Source organism: Galleria mellonella, unplaced genomic scaffold, assembly GCF_026898425.1.
Source record: "Galleria mellonella isolate WM207_F2 unplaced genomic scaffold, CSIRO_AGI_GalMel_v1 utg36, whole genome shotgun sequence".
NCBI lineage: Eukaryota > Metazoa > Arthropoda > Insecta > Lepidoptera > Pyralidae > Galleria > Galleria mellonella.
Window position 1 is genome coordinate 3,357,635 of NW_026442086.1, and position 17,113 is coordinate 3,374,747.

The window sequence follows — 17,113 nt, forward strand, 5'->3', positions numbered from 1 at the left end:
AATTACTCTCCTTGGGAAAAGTAGTTCTATTTCATGAAAAGTATCCATTGGTTTCGGCTTCTTATACCCCATCAGTTACAACCTGTATATACAACGTCTAACACAATGCACCGTTCAATGTTCAAATATTCAACTCGCTCTCACGTGTGCGTTGTCGCTTTTTTTCGTGTGTATTTTTTATTAATCTATTAATGTACGAATATGTGTTATTCTATAATAAGCTATTCTTGTTTATAAATACAGCTTGTGCGAGTTCAAACAATGTACCTGCGGGGGGCATTTCGAGTGGCCGCGCCCCAACGCGCAACGCTGTGCCGGCGCCCGCCCCTGCAGCCGCCCCCGCCCCTGTGGCCGCGCCTGTCGCGCACACGCTACCTACATTGCAGCCGCAGAGAAAACCGCAGCCCACTTCCTCTGGTGAGCGTTATTATCTACCTTAATCATACGCAACTTTCACGTTATTACATGACGTTATGGCGTCGATGAAGGTGATATTGCCATCGCAATTATAACTTCTGGGAATTGCTACATTACACATAATAAGAATAAAGTAATAAAATCTATTTAGATAGTTAAGTAAAATATTTCTTAAAATACAATTAGTAGATTCTATTTTTAAATATCAAATCCTTATTCTTTCTTTTTCAAGTTTTTTAAAAAAATTGTTAAAATGTGATAGAAGAGCCTATTATCTATTTTTTTTTTAATTAATGAAGTGAATATATTTCAATAGCATCCAAATAATTCATAATGAAACCATATCTCTAAATACATTCTTTAAACAAATAGAAGCCATTTTATTTGTTTTCTGGCATCTGTGTGAGGTGTAAACACAACATTATGACTGCAACGTGTCATTGATAGTTCTGTTATTTTTTATAGAGTTACTGTTCCCATTTCGGTTGGTAGCAAGTTGTGTTACCGAACACGATAGTCATATCTATATATTAAAACGTAAACATTAAAATTTATCGTTCATTTAGTAACCTACTATTTCTTTTAACTATTTTTTTTTTATTGTATTAACCGTAAACTGTCCACTGCTGAACATAGCCTCCCTCTTAAAGGGGGTATTGTCAGTAATTGCTACGCTTGGCAGGCGAATTGGCAACGGCAGTTTGGCTTTTCGTGATGTTTTAAGAAGGACGCTACTGCCTATCCCTCAATCATTAAGTTCCCTTAGTCGCCCCTTACGACACCTACGAGGAAGAAAGGGGTAGTTAAATCTATGCTGCGACCATACGGCAGTATCTATCGGATAGATAGATATAACTATCAGAAAGCAAGGTAGTTTTGTCACAACTACCAAGATAAAATGGGTGTTACAAAAATAGGTAAATTCATGTTTTGAACTATTATAATTCTCAAGTTAAAGAGACACTGCTGCCCATCCCTCGAACATAAACTCTCTTAGTTGCCTCTTACGACACCCACCGGAAAGGAATGGCCTGAACCTAGCCTGAATCTACATGGCCATAACTATACTATGTGAAAGTTCGTAAAACTATTGAAATTCTGATGGAAAGCGATTATGTAATCCAACTATCCTCGCAATCTTACACATTTATAATATTATTTATTTTACATTGCCTACATTTCATCATAGTCATACGTGTCGTGCACACTTATTTTTAGAACTGGCACCATTGAATGTAAATTATGATTTAACATTTTTTAAAGTGTTTACATAACATTACATATTTATATGAATATCAAATAATAATAATAAATTCTTTATTGCGCACATAAGATTTGTGTACAAGGAATATTTATACAGAATGTGCATAAACTAAAAATGGCCTTATCGCTAAAATGTAAATTAAGTTTTCATCTTTTAACAAAACTTATTTTTACTCTCGCTCTGTTTTGTTCATCATTATCTTTAAATTGAACAAACAGTATGTTAATTATTATTATTTATCAATGAATAAATGTCCTACGTGGTGGTGATAAAAAGAAATTAATACGACGTGAAGTTTTTTTTATACAACTTAAAATAGTAAGTTGACGGCCCCTTCAGGTTTCCACCTGATGGAAAATAGTAACCGTTGCCTATAAACGTGAGCAGTACCATGGACATAACAGTATACTATATTACCCATGATACTCTTTATACTTTGCCATTCCTAACAACTAAATTGTTATAAGATTAAGTTTAGTGTACACTCTCAAAAAATCTTTGAATTTCTTTATGTTTCTCAACAATAATGTTATCAAGAGTAATAATTTTCCAAAATATTTTTATGATAGAAGTAGGCTCACGACGCGCTTTCAAATAAGGTAATAAAAAAATATAAATAATATAAATTTCTCAGAAAACTATACATAAACCTCTCATACTGCATGTGGCAGTTAAGGTTAATGTTGCAGTAAGGTTTGTTTTTATTTGAAAATTTGTGTTTGATTTTTTATTCTTTAGTGACCGCATTACGAAAAAAATTTGAAAAACGGACTTAATGCTATATAACATTCTCTCCCAGACAATCTTTGAAAAAATAGAAATGCGGTGAAAACATTGAAAATTGTTGTGAGTTAATAATTAGTTTATTGTAGATTTACACAAGAAACACGAAAGAGAAGTATATAACGTCTCTTTCTCTAACAACGGCAATAATGAAATATTAAAGTATCATTCAAGGAATTTTTTTTGGTATTTATAGTCGTGGGTACTCTGCGCTCTCTATTTATTTCTTAAGGGTGGATGCCAGAGCTCCAGAGCACCCACATAGTCGCGCAAGTTTTTGTGTAATTTATGATACGCGGCTTGAAACTTGAAAAGTATCATAAATACTAAGCAGTTACTTACCGGTTTGTATACATAATCAGCCGAGTCGTCGGACACGACATGGGCCGGCGAGGACGACTTCGTGCTGGTGGAGGCGACAGAGGGCGGATCGGCCGAGTGCTCGGGCGCGTCGTCCGGCTCGGAGGCGGCGTCGCGGCCGCGCTCGCTGCCGCTCACGGCACCGCCGCAGCCGCCGCTCGCGCCACCCGCACCTCACCACCAGCTGCAACCGCAGCCGCAGCCACAGCTCGTGCCGCTGCCGCAGCCGCAGAGCTCTTCACACTTCCGAGTCAGTATCACCTTCAGAATTAACCCCTTCAAGTAGAACTCATGATTGCCATCTGCAATTGCACCACCTTGTTGCACCTCATACCGTTTGTTTATTATGTATTATTTTTATCTAAAAGTTGTATGTGGTGCGAGTAAATTATATACTTTCTCTCTTTCTCGAAATGGTGTAACATAGAAAGGAAACAGAGAAACTAAAATGCAATATAAAATTTCAGACCAAAAAGAACTAAATTTAGAATATTTTTATTTTTATAGAAAGGTTACTTTCGATAACGTTTCAGAATCAACTCCAATTTCATTTAGTCGCTACGTAAATATATCTTTTATATCTTGTGTTCGGCAATAGAGCAATGAATCCTACTAATATGAATACGAAAGTTTGTAATGATGGATAGATAGATGAATAGGTGGATGTTTGTTACTCTTTCACGCAAAAACTACTAAACAGATTTGAATGAAATTTGCTGTACGGGTAGGTTTATGTCCTAGCTTAGCACATAGAATACTTTATTTACTGATTCATGCGGACGAAGGCGCGGGCTACAGATAGTATTAAATAAATTTATCGATTACTACACGGGGGTCGATTCTGAAGCGCCATTTCTCCGGACTTATTTTTTTTTTCTTTGATATATTTGCGAAATGACTATTTTATGGACTATCATCTACTAAATTTATAATAGTTCTAACTTAAATGTATTAAAAATTATTATTTCCTATTAGTTCTATAAAGAATTAACTGTGATATAAAATTTTAATTTTAAAGATAGGTTTAGAGAATGGCGTATCAGTTGCCTCTAACCAGACACAAAACTAATGTTTCCTGTGTTAATAACAAGTGTCGAAGTTTGCGCAACATCTTAAAATCAATAAAGTAACCAGATTTTAAAATTATTTCTTCATGAAAAAAAACCTTATAAAATAAAAAAAAAACGAGTCATAAGATTTTTTTAATTATTTAACATTCGCCAGCTTAGTGCTGTTCCCAATTTCTATCGATTGCTTGGCTTACTGTGGTCCCAATAATAACGTCAATATGCAGTGTCCCAATATTGGTCTGTGATTAATAACTCGTACCGCCCCAAATTGATAAACGTCGACTATTATGGGCTATCATGGGTACATATTATTAAGACTGTCCATTTTTATAATATATCCATATCGATGCTAACTAAATCCATTGTATAAATTACAGAACCCCTTTGACATGGCATCTAATAATAATATTCCGCGATCACAGCCAATCGATGTGCTCCGATCGAATAGTAGAACCGCAACCAACATCGGCTCGCTGTCACCACCCACTGTGAGTAACCGAGCACTAGTTTTATCTGTATATATCACATTATTAAATAAATGTCAGCATACTCATTTTTCTCTGGTTATCATTTTTATGATGTTGTCTCTTTAAAAAATTTACAACTTTCACACCTGAGATGGCCATGGTACATGTATGGGGTGAGATCCAAATCATTAACATCCTTTTTGAGTGAGACCAAGGAAAATGAATATTTTCCCCAATTGAACAAATATTAAAAAATAAATTATTTAAATAAATAAAAAATAAGTATAAATAAATTTATTTAAATAACACACACATTTCGCCGAGAGTAATATTGTAATCCTTTAATTGGAATAATTTAAATAAATAAATTTATTTATAAAAAAATAATGAAATAAGATTTATCAGCTACATACGTCGTATGCGAGCCACACATTTTTTGTCGTTTTACAACGTTTTTTCGGGATGAATGTTCAGTTTCACTGGTAGACACATTCGTAAAATAAACTTTCTGATACTTATTGGAGAGAGAAATATTAAAAATAACCGGGACTATAGTAACAGCAATGCCACGACGATTTCATCTGTATTTAATATTAGACCCGCCTCGGCTTCGCATTGGTAAATAGCGTAGAGATCCATAGCCCATGTCACATATTGATAGATAATATAGCTTTCTATACCTGATTTTTTTTTAAATCAGCTATGTATTTTTAAATTTATCCACTAAAAACAAAAAATAATCCCTCTTCATAATATACGAGTAGTTTAGATTGTTTCCCCAATTTCTGAATGTTAAATTGGACTATTTTGTCTTTAATGCTGTGTGAAATATGCAGGTGCCATTCACAATGGGCACCACTCCACGGTCGACGCGCCGCCGCAGCAGTAACTCGGGCAGCTCGCCGCCGCCTTCGCTGTGGCAGGTCTCGCCCACCAACGCAAGTCCCCTGCGCAGATCGGGTATGACTACATTTGTAACATATAATTAAATTAATATATTAACTAGAGCAATACATGTACAATATGTAAACGTGCATTCTATTGTATGATACTAGATAATTTATTGTGTTCTAAAAAAACTGACTTCAGTTGTGGCAAAACCAATTATTTTGATTTAAAATTTAAAGCACTGAACCGATTTTAATAAAATTTCTATGGGTTTAATCTGAAAGCATATCCTTTCAAATAAAAAAGAATTTTTCAAATCTGTTTATAACTGACGAAGTTATGAGGTAACAAGCAAAACAAAATACAACTAAACAAAAAACCTCCTCCTTTTTTGAAGTTGGCTAAAAAGATAATATAATATTAGCAAATAATGTTGTAATATTAATTAATATAGTATTAGAAAACATATTCTATATATTTCAACAAACTAAACATATATTGTAAGTTAAATAAAAGTTTGTAAAAATATTGGTCACTGTAGCAAGTGATTTATTGTAAAATATGGAATATATAAATAATATGTCAGGCTCGTCTCCGCCAGTGTCGCTGGCGCTGCGGGCGAGCAGCGAGGCGCTCGGCGGCGGCGGCGGCGGCTCGCCCAAGCGCGGCGCCGCGCTGCCCGACGCGCTGCTGCGCGGCCTCAAGCTGCACCAGCCCGACCCGCCCGTCTACATACCCAACCTGCAGGAGGAGACCATACTCGCGGTGCGTGCACACACCGCACCACACCACACCACACCACTACATTGCGCCCCGCAAACAATAACCACTTCACTACCGACACTTCACAACGCACACTATCACCTGCGACACGTTCCGTAGTAACATTACATTAATTTTTGAATTTAGAACGCGATATTGTGTGTACGTTTTACATTAGCAACAAGCAGTTTTTTTATTTCAGAAAGTAGCTGCACATTACTTTATTAATCTCATCAAAAACATAAATATAAAAAAGGCAACTAATTCGATATTAATAATTTATAAAAATATGCAACATACAAAAACAAATTTAAGAGAAAATATCTTTTTTTTTTTCTTTTACAAGTATAATAAATTATATTTTACAATAGCAAATTAAAATACTAATTACCTAAGTGAACTCTAAATTTCAACTTTCTGGGTAGTCTAGAAGTGGGTTAGGTTTTTGATCTCTATATCAAGTCAGTCAGTGATAAAAATATTGATATTTAGATGTTTATATCTTAATACCCATTTGAGCTGTTTATATAATTAGGGTTCTAGTTAATCTATGGGATTTTAATAAATAAATCAAATTTCATGTATTTATGTTTAATAAATTTTGAGTTATTGGGGTGAAAAGTGACTCCAGATGATTCCTGTGATATAACACGCTGCTACTATGTTACCCCGCGTCTAAATATGGGATCAACAAAGCGGTAAAGCATGTCTATTGCATAAATAATGCTCAAAATCGGTTCAGAATTAATGATGCAATCAAGAAACACATTATTTATTTAAATAATTTCCTCCTTTTTAAAGTAGGTTATAAAACTTTAGTTATATATAAAAAATAAAATATTATTATAATAAATACTTATTTATATTTCAGGAGGAACACAGTAAGGTCTTCTCTCAACTCAGTTTCGTCCTGATGTTAGCGGAACTGCTTTCAGACCTAGCTGTATCTTGCGGGGCACCCATCGCCGCTCTTATGGATACCTCGGATGGTAAGTAACTCTAACTACATATCAAACACTTTCTCTTCTCAATTGGATTATGTAACTCGGTTGTTAGTAATTCATATTTGAACTAATTAAAACTGATTGTACTATTTGACTAACCATATATATAGCTACAAAAAATAGAAACACGAAAATCCGAATAGTTGGACGCTTCCTACTATTCGGTTATCCTCACGTAACGTTATTTATGAGAATTTGTTTGTTACCACCTGACACTATTATAGTTTTCATACTGATGTCATAAGTCATAGTTTATTTAATAAAAAAAAAATATTGTTTCATCAATGTTTTAATTTGCCTTAAGAGTACTTTGATATTTTCCTTAAAAAAAGTCCATAATTTTTTTTGTATGATTTTTATCTTACTATATTCGAGTTGTTAAACAGACTTATATAATAAGTCTGTTTAACAACTCGAATAATTGGCTTAAAATTAAAAAGGACTGTTGTCTTTAGCAGTCGTGTAAAAAAAGCGTTTATTTTATTTTCTGTGCTATACAAGAAACGTCTTTGTTGTGTCGTGTACAGAACGATGCAACGACAGTGTCCGGCTGGGGCTGCTAGTGCAGGCGATGCAGGCGCTAGCGGCCGGCCTACAGCTCGCCGCCCAACACTACCGCTCGCGAACGTTGCAGTCCACGCCTCAAGTGCGCCAGGGTGAGCAACTATCCTGTCAACATAATTCTACTTATATACTATTTATATAATAGTATGTACTCATTGAATGGCAATGATATTGGTGCACGGATAAACTATATTCTCTATACCATATAGTCTATACCAACACAAAACTTAAAAATATCCTCTTAATGGAGTTATGCAATCACATCTATCCATTTAATGCATAACCAAATATTTAACCAATAATATATTAAATGTTTCCTTATTTTCCTTTTAGTTGTGTCACTAATGAACGCCAAGTACAAGTGGATAGTCAACGAGTCGAGGCGACTACATGATTCGGGCATTATCCCCGCTGTATGTGATAAAATTCTCTACGAGCATGCCATTGAGTTGGTAAGTATTTTCATAATGTCTGTTATTGATTTAAAAACAGTGTCGTTGTTTTCAAGCATGCGAGATAAATGCAACATACTTTTATATTATATAAAGCTATTCTACCTTAAGGGATACAAAAAACAATATACTTAATTAATTATAAGTATACTCTATATACTTAATATACTAACTCCCCTAATAAAAAAATAGTAATACTTAATTTCGACTACGACACGTATGAATTCGTAGGCACAACGTTTACCGAGTCAGCTAGTCATAATATAAATGTTGCTCGTCTTGTGATAAAAATCCTTTTTACATATATAGCTAAAATTCACTGTGCTTATCTCTGAATGAATGCCAGACGGTGGGCACAATTGTTTAGTTTTCACAAGGTAATTGTGTTAACAGTGTCAGATGGCGGCTTTGGAGGAATTGTTCGGCGATGTGAAGGAGTGCGAGCGGCGCTACATGTCGGCGCAGGTGCTGCTGCACTCGCTCGTTCAGCGACACATGCACCCGCACCACCGAACCACGCTCTCCAAATGTTAGTATTATCACATATCTTGTATACATTTTCATGAACTAGCTTGAAATTTATTTGTTTTTTGTATGTTTTATCCTTACCAATTCGAAATTTGATGATACACACACATCACAGTCTCATGCTTATTGTGTATATGACCAAATCTTATTATAAATTCAAAAGTTTATAACCATGGATGGATAGTAGAAGGGTAATAAACATCCATATGTTTCTTACTCTTTCACGCAAAAACTACTGAACGGATTTAAATAAAATTTGGTACACGTGTGGGTTATATCCTAACTTAGCATATAGGATACTTTGTATGTCTATTGATTTACACGTAGTCGCGGTATATAGTTAATTACAAATTTATTGCCCCGCCTGTTGATACAAAATTTGTATATCGACGTTATCAATAAAACCAGTAAGAATTCAAAAATAATCTGCTTGGATACAATCCCACTCGTATTTCTGAAGTTTTGTGAAGCAGCCTCGCTTAAATAGATGTATTTCTGTTTGAAGTGTGGGATACGGCAGTAAAATTTACAGGCATACAAATGTATAATACCATAATCTATAGGAATAGTATCTTATAAAAATGACTATCCATTATCACAGTATTTTCTGTGATATCCATGGTGCTATTGCTGTCCATAGGCGGTTACTACTTTCTACCAGGTTCCGCCATTAGCTTCTTGCCATTCTATTATAAATATATTTTTATTCATGAATTCTATATTTTTTATAGATCGAGATGCAGTACAAAGGCGTCTCAACTGCCTTAAAGGGCCACGTAAAATAATGGACGTAAAACTCGAAACTGGGATCTCATAATGCAATAATTTGAAAGTCATATAGTTATAAGCACACTTGAAACAAGATGAGAAGTGATTTTATTTTGTTCTCAAAAACTGACTCATAGTGAGGAATAATTTAATAAATAATGAAAAAAGTGTATAAAAGGAATAAGTGGACGATATAAAAAAATCAATGAATGAAGATTAACAGAGATTGCAATAGTGAATTATATTTTTTTATATAGATCACGAGACGAGAATTCATGTAATCTGTAGATTATAGGACCATCTAGAACATTTTAGTATTGAACGAATGTTAGTAACTGCTTCAATATAAATACAAATGTAGAATTGTTACTATCTTGAATTCTGTTTTAAATAAATGGTTGTATCTTCTCGTAAGGTTTGTAACAGTAGTACAAGTTTTCCAGGATGAAGCGTTCTGCAAACTAATTACAATAATATTTCATCCATTTTTTTAGTCATGTGAGACTTAATCATACAATAAAAATAAAAAACGAAAAAAAATTTAGAGTAGTGAAAGTAGTATTGTTTCCAATTAAGTCTTGTAAGTAAATTAACATTTTATTATTACCGACTATAAGTGTATTATGTAAATGATAAAAAGTACGATATAATAATATCTCCATATAAACACAATGCTATAGAGATCTCATTATTGACCAATAACATTATGGCATTTTTAGGTTAAGTTACAAATTATAAGTATTTCCTTAAATTTTAGTATGAATCCATGTGTATTTTCTTTCAAGTCATAATTTTAAATTTTGTGTATTGCCAATTGTGATCATATTATGTATTTTTTTCCTCAAACATGTTCAATGCTTTACTGAAAATAAAAATAAAGACTGTTGTATTATAAACTTATTTTATTTTACCACGCTCGTGACGTATTAAAGCAAGAAATATAGTAAATTTCTCTCTGTCGAGGGTATTGATGTATTATTTTTTTTATAATGTAATAACGCACGTCATTATTAAAATCTTTAGAAGCTTTGTACTCCTAAAATCGATTCAGCTTCAAAGAGATTCATAAATCTTAGTTTTATATTAGACTTACTTGAACGCACTTTAAGTCCTTTGTAAAAAAATGGGCACTAGCAGTAAAAATTTAATAAAGGTTAAATATTTTATTTTATAAATTATTACACAATTTATTGTTAGAAACGGCTATCAAGATATTGTTTATATTTATCGAATCTATCTCTTAGTCGCCCCTTATGACACCTACGAAGGAAGGGGTAGTCAAATCTATGCCGCGACCATACGGCAATATCTATCGGATAGATAGATATAACCATCAGAAAGCAAGGTAGTTTTGTCACAACTACCAAGATAAAATGGGTGTTACAAAAATGCGTTTTGAACTATTATAATTCTCAATATACGTGAGGGGCGCTTATTGACGCTAATTTTTATATCCCACATCTCCCTCTAATCACACACAATCTAACAGTTTATTATTCAATGTACTCGAGATTCAGGCATGAATATTAATTTATATAAGTGTTTAGTAATCATTTACTCTGACTCATTCTTCAAGCCCTCTCGCTCCTGCCACTCAGCACGTATAACACGTCGTCACTTTATATATAGTTTAAAATAATAAATAATTAATATTACTAAATACCTTTGGACTTCCACTAAAATCTGCCTACCCTAAACCAAACTTAATAAGGTATAAAATTACTATACAATAAGTAAACAATTACCATCAGGTGAGCCGCATGCTTGTTTGCCACCTATTTATAGAATAAAAATTTGTTCAAGATAAACTAATCGCTCACTCATAGAATACGTCATGAGTATGACCCATATCAAAAACCATGTTAATTTATATTTCCGCCTACGTCTGAAGTAATAGAAAACACCATAAACAAACATTTCTAGTCATGATGGTATGCTCCCCCTCCACCACATTGAATAACAACAACGACGATATAAATTTCTCCGATGCTTCATTAGGGTTTATTATAGTTATAAGCATATTTTTTAGAACACACTGATCCAATCCACTGTGTCACTTATTCTAGTAAATATTCTAGTTAATATTACACTAGCATTTAAAATTGTCACACTATTATTATATAAATATACAGTAGTAAAATAATAAATCATGTTTTATAAATTGTTTTTATTTTCATTTTGGCTGACCAAATATGACATTAAAAATGACACTAATAATAGTAAGTTAAGTGGTTTCTAAAACTGTACAAATACACCAGTCCCTTGCTTTAAAAACTTATATGGTTTCATTCTGTTACGGCCTCGGACGGGGCATAACATTACTTTGTCTGGTGGAAATTCTGAAGAACCTGTAGTTTCTAATAAAATATCAAGGTATGTCAATAATTTAGTCATTTGTAATGATAAAGTAGTCTGCTTATTATCTTCGGAACACCATTGCGTATTTATCATTCTCTCGATATCCCTAATATCATCATTTATTCCAGAATGATGAGTTCCATTCCAATGAAGTGTGAGAGAAAATATTGGAGCTTTTTTTGGATAGTCACTTCGTAGAGCTACTAATGCCACTAGCTTTGCCGATTGTCTTGTTATAATAGCACGGTATAGCATATCATTATTATTGACAACACTTTCAGCTATTAGATTTGCTGTAGAAGGGGACTGACTATATTCTGGCCAACCTACTGATTGCCATTGGGTCAAAGATCCTGATAATCGTAAAGGTAAATTCCCTTTGACTGATATAATTTTCCCTGATTCCAAGTCTTGCAACTCCTTCATCAGTTCCACTCTTGACTTCAATCTCTTTTTCAAAGTTAAAATGAAGTTTTCTACTGTTGTCACACTTAAACTCTGACTTGGCTGGATGACTTTACTAGATTTGTGTTTATCTAAAATAGCAGCCATAAAATCTAAGCCACACATTCTCTGAGCCCATATATATGGTCTACCAACTTCAGGAATAAAATAATGAAAATCTTCCGATATTCCTGCATTATTCAACAAGTATGCTGTGGCTGGATGAGGAGAATCATTTCCAGTATCTGCTGGATAAAGCTCATTTAAGATACAATGACCATTTAGAACATCAGCAGCTGATACCCCCGTAACTGGTTTTGGTAGTGATACAGTGAATTTTACAACAACAATCTTTAAATGCAGTAAATAGGAAAATATTAAATTTAATGCTGTGCCATCTGCAACTTTCACTGACACTTGAACACTGAGAGGATGTTTCCTAAGTACTTCTTTTTTCTTGGCTTCTGCCTTCTCTTCTTTGGATATCTTAGATGACCTGTGATGACGCTTCTTTTTTTCTCTACGATCTTCATCATTGTTTTCTTGGTCTGAATCAGAATCATTTGAAATAACTAGCTCTGTATCTACATTACTGAGCTGTTCTAACCTTCTCGCATCATCTTCATCGCCAGATATACCTTAAATAATTACAATAAGTTTTTAGAATTTCTTTGTCAAAATAGAAACTGAAATCAACATATCAGAAAAATATTTTTAGCACATAGTTAATAAGTTTTGTTAATACGAGGTCTGTCCGGAAAGTTCGTATAAAAGTGTTCTGGAATGCGAGAAAGAGGAGTGGGGAGGCCAGGTAAGCGCAGGACCCCTTCCTTATGTCCCTAACAATGCTTCAGTTCTGGTCTGACCGCCGTGCGGTGCGAACTGGCTTGTCACGCCATCTGTGAAGTTACCTCTTAACGAAACCCCGTCGGCATGGAGCCCGCTTCCGTTGAAGAGCAGCGCGTCGTAATCAAGTTTCTCTCGAAACTCGGCAAGAATGGCCGTGAAATTTTTGCCGATCTCAGAACAGTTTATGGGGATGCTGCTGTGAAGGAACCAACCGTCCACAAGTGGCTAAAAAGATTCAGAGAGGGCCGAGAAAGCGTTCAAGATGACCCACGTTCAGGACGTCCTTCCACTTCACATTCCGACGAAAACGTGGAAAGAATTCGAACTTGTGTTAATGGGGACCGTCGTTTAACGGTCAGACAGGTGGCTGAAGAGCTTAATTTGGGCAAAACCGTGGTCAACGAAATTCTAAGAAACGAACTTCAAATGAAAAAAATTTGCGCCAAGATCGATCTCTTGTTGTCCGTGAGTTTTTGAGTAAAAATTCCATTACGGTGACCGAACACCCCCCCTATTCGCCGGATTTGGCCCCGTGTGACTTCTTCTTGTTCCCAAAAACCAAATTGGTACTTCGGGGGCGGCATTTGGGGGACATAAATGAGATAAAAAAAGCTACGACGGGGCAGCTGAGAAACCTACAACCAGAGGACTTTCAAGGAGCCTTCTCACAGTGGAAACGGCGTTGGCACAAGTGCATTATGTCACAGGGGGAGTACTTTGAAGGGGATAAAATTGATTTACCTGAATAATTGTAAAATAAAATTTTTAAAAAACTTTTATACGTACTTTCCGGACAAACCTCGTAGTATACAAACAAGACACAAATACAAACACTCATAGTGTTATTATATTTAATGAATACCTACCAACAGTAACGGTTTTGGCACCCAATGCATCAGAATATGCACTACCATTCGCATAGAGCAGAAACAAGGGCGGAGGAAGTAGGGATGCAGCTCTTGCTTCATCTCGTTTTTCATCTAATCGAAGTGCCAAACATTCCTGTAGTGGTTTTGTGGATTTAAGTACATCTTTTAGATGAGGTGCAAGAGCTTCAAGTCGAGAACGAGTAGCGGCTATAGCAGCTGCCACTCTCTCTTTAGACGCCACTAGCTCATTACATGCACCTGCCAGTTCTCGACGCTGACGTAACTCCCACTCTAATCTAGCTAGCTGCAGTTGATGCTCATCAGTTTTAGTCACTTCCTGTAATAAAATTTCTAATTTTAATAAGCTTTCACATACCATAACATTTTGTAGTTTAAACAGTAAACTAAGGATCTATAGAATAATGAATTAATATAATGTAATAAATAACATACTTGTCGAGATATTTCAATAGGTGCATTTTTATAAAAATCTTCTATGGGAACCAGTTCAATCTCCTCATCTTTGGATTTAAATTGGAGGCACTTGGTGACTTCCTTATTAAGGTGATCTGCTTCATATAACAAATTTTGCAAAAGCAAATGTGTAGAATCTACTCTCTGCTTCTCCTTGTGAAGTGCATCACGACCTGCTCTTGTACGTACTTTCTCCAGTCTATTGAGTTTCTTCAAAGCTACTAAATGTAGTGATGCTTCTATGCGCTTTGCATTAATTTTCTCCTTAGCCTAAAATATAGAACATAGTATCATTAATTTTTTGGTTAGTATAGCTATAACAATAACTTGCTATTAGATAAGCTGAAATCAGCATTCTTTAAAGAGTACTACCAGTCAGACTAAACTAAGAATGTTCCTCAAAAGAAACACAAATCAAAAAGTAACAAAAAATTTGGAGTCTCTCATATTAACAGACACTTTCAAATCGCCATTTATAATTTCTAAATTTCTTGTAGTTTTCCTACACATTTCTTTAAAAAAAAAAACTGTTAAATTTCGGTTGTACAAACATTCTCTTAAAATAATGCTAATTATTTCAATTTCATCTTGTATATTAAAGTTAAAAGTATGGTATGTTTTAGAACATTACCTCCTCAGTATCCTTCGCCTTTAGCTCAACTATGTCAGAGAATAGGTCCCGAATGTCCTGACATATCTTTTTAAATAAAACAGCATCCTTGTCAGCTGGACGCAGTTGTGCTTCTGTTTCTTCAAATTCTACCACACGCTTTGCAATAGAAAACTTTTATTAGTGAAAGACTGCACACATATAGTATATCTTCAATATCACAATTTTGTAGTATGTAACTTATAATACTGCAAAATTTATGATACTATAACATTTATAACTTACATGAAAATATAATAATATATATAGCCTTTATTGTTTTTTAATAAAAGATTATTATAAATAGAACAATATATATATTTTTTTTTTATTAAAAAATATACAGTGTGTATCAACTAGTATTGTATTTTCTAGACAAGTACTGCCACCCTATGACATTTCTGGCATGGAACATCAATAACAGGCATTGCAATACAGTCCAATCTTTGAATAGAAGAGACGAAATGGATGTCAAGGAATTTTTAGTAATGGGGACTCTATTAGTCCTATCAGCTCCACCACCACTAAGTGCCCCTTGAAAACCATTGTGGCCAATTTCTCTACATTTTACCACAAATCCTTCCTATTCCAATGGTGCCCTAACATTGTATACCATAATCATAAGTAAGTACATAGTGAAGAGATTAGTAATAGGGACTAGATGATCCATTAGTAACAGTATACTTTGCCAGGGCAATCTTCAAGAAGTTCCCCCTGAAAACCAATGTGGTTAATTCTTGAGTCAGTGGATACCCTTAGGTGTAGTTGTGTTGGAGTTGGGGTGTATTAAAAGCCTAAAAAATATAATAAAAATTTTTTTGCAAAGGAATAGGGACAAAAAACATTTTGATGGCTTTTTCGACATTGAAATTACCCTCTCCCCCTTTTATGTGCCCATCAGATAGAGTTCCTAGAAGTACCAACTTCGGTCATGTAATATTTATTCATGCAACACTCTATTTCTGAGATATATTGTTTTGTGGTGTCATTGTAGCTACAGAGGCACAGGACTTAGGGCAATTTTAATGAATTTTTTGATGTCACAATAACCCTTTATGTTTTTTTTTGTTGTTTTTTTTTCTATTCAAAATTCATTAATAATTCAATTCATCAATAATAAGTCCTTAGCCTGTTAATTGTATATAATATAATAAGTGCCGTTAAAGGACCTTTGATTCTAACGAATTATTTTAGGGGGGAGGAGGGTTGTTAGTAATGCATATCCTTTTCATTTTCACCTATCATCTCTCACTGGTATCCCGGCAGTGAATACTGATAGCACAGGAGGGGATACAACTCCATTATCACACATTAAAATCTTATTTAATTTGCTACAAAACAAATTAACTGTGCTGCCATCACCTACCTCTCTAGCTCCTCACCAGCATGCAATAGCATTATATTATCATCTATTTAAAAAAAATATAATACTTAGAGGAAATGGAAACAAGATAATAATGCTAGATGGGGGGGAAGAGATTGTTAGTAATGCGAACTACCAGTCCCATTGCTAGCAATATAGGTCAGTTCGACCTCCATGTGGTTCCCTCTGAAAACCATCGTGCTCAATTCCAGATGTATTCATCATGACGGATTGACCTGCTTTTTTATTCTTACTTAATCTCCCTCACTGGTGCCCCGAGAGCGTATGCCGTTGGCGCAGGCGGCATATTAAATATATCCATATATACGTTCGTTCCGACTTATCACATCTATTAGACGATGAACCAACTAAAGTTACATAAAAAAATATTTATTTAATATAAATATTTTTTCATGTAACTTTGGTTATTAGAAACGGTGTCCTGAACGGATAAAGTAGATAGGTACGACGAGGTATATATAGTTGCTTACCTTATAAACATCTACTGGAATTTGCTTAATCGTATCACTTGAAGAACTAGTATTGAGTTTCCTTCGTTTTTTAGAAGTTTCGTCTTTTCCCATTATTTGAATATTTAATATTCACAGTTAAATAAAATTAATTTAAGCTAGATAAAAATATTTAGTTCACAGACGAAGATTAGAAAGACTATATTTGTTTGCTTAAACCACAGACTATTTAGCCATCTATCATTACCAGTACGTCACAGGTTAGAAAGAATGCCAAGGTCCTTAATCTATGGGTGTGACAATTATGACA

At 34.4% G+C, this 17,113-nt stretch overlaps 2 protein-coding genes across 5 annotated transcripts in view; one reads left to right on the plus strand and one right to left on the minus strand.

The window, feature by feature from the left end:
* LOC113520788 (serine/threonine-protein kinase unc-51) overlaps window positions 1–10,234 on the plus strand; it is a 45,268-nt gene extending 35,034 nt beyond the window's left edge. The window contains exons 7-16 of one of the 4 annotated variants that reach the window (XM_052897414.1): window positions 244–417; window positions 2,827–3,074; window positions 4,272–4,382; window positions 5,198–5,321; window positions 5,836–6,014; window positions 6,883–7,000; window positions 7,543–7,671; window positions 7,913–8,031; window positions 8,425–8,560; window positions 9,291–10,234. In XM_052897414.1, coding sequence (XP_052753374.1) covers window positions 244–417; window positions 2,827–3,074; window positions 4,272–4,382; window positions 5,198–5,321; window positions 5,836–6,014; window positions 6,883–7,000; window positions 7,543–7,671; window positions 7,913–8,031; window positions 8,425–8,560; window positions 9,291–9,376 — 1,424 coding nt within the window. In that variant the 3' untranslated portion in view covers window positions 9,377–10,234. The remainder of the gene's footprint in view (window positions 1–243; window positions 418–2,826; window positions 3,075–4,271; window positions 4,383–5,197; window positions 5,322–5,835; window positions 6,015–6,882; window positions 7,001–7,542; window positions 7,672–7,912; window positions 8,032–8,424; window positions 8,561–9,290) is intronic. The other 3 variants (XM_052897415.1, XM_052897416.1, XM_052897417.1) reach the window with 3 other exon arrangements.
* Window positions 10,235–11,475: 1,241 nt separating this feature from the next.
* LOC113520551 (THO complex subunit 5 homolog) lies at window positions 11,476–17,036 on the minus strand. Its single transcript, XM_026905914.3, has 5 exons — window positions 16,825–17,036; window positions 14,953–15,090; window positions 14,301–14,591; window positions 13,845–14,184; window positions 11,476–12,767 (listed from the first exon to the last, which is right to left on the minus strand). Exons 1-5 carry the CDS (start codon window positions 16,915–16,917, stop codon window positions 11,563–11,565), a joined length of 2,067 nt encoding a protein of 688 aa, XP_026761715.2. The 5' UTR covers window positions 16,918–17,036; the 3' UTR covers window positions 11,476–11,562.
* Window positions 17,037–17,113: the final 77 nt, after the last annotated feature.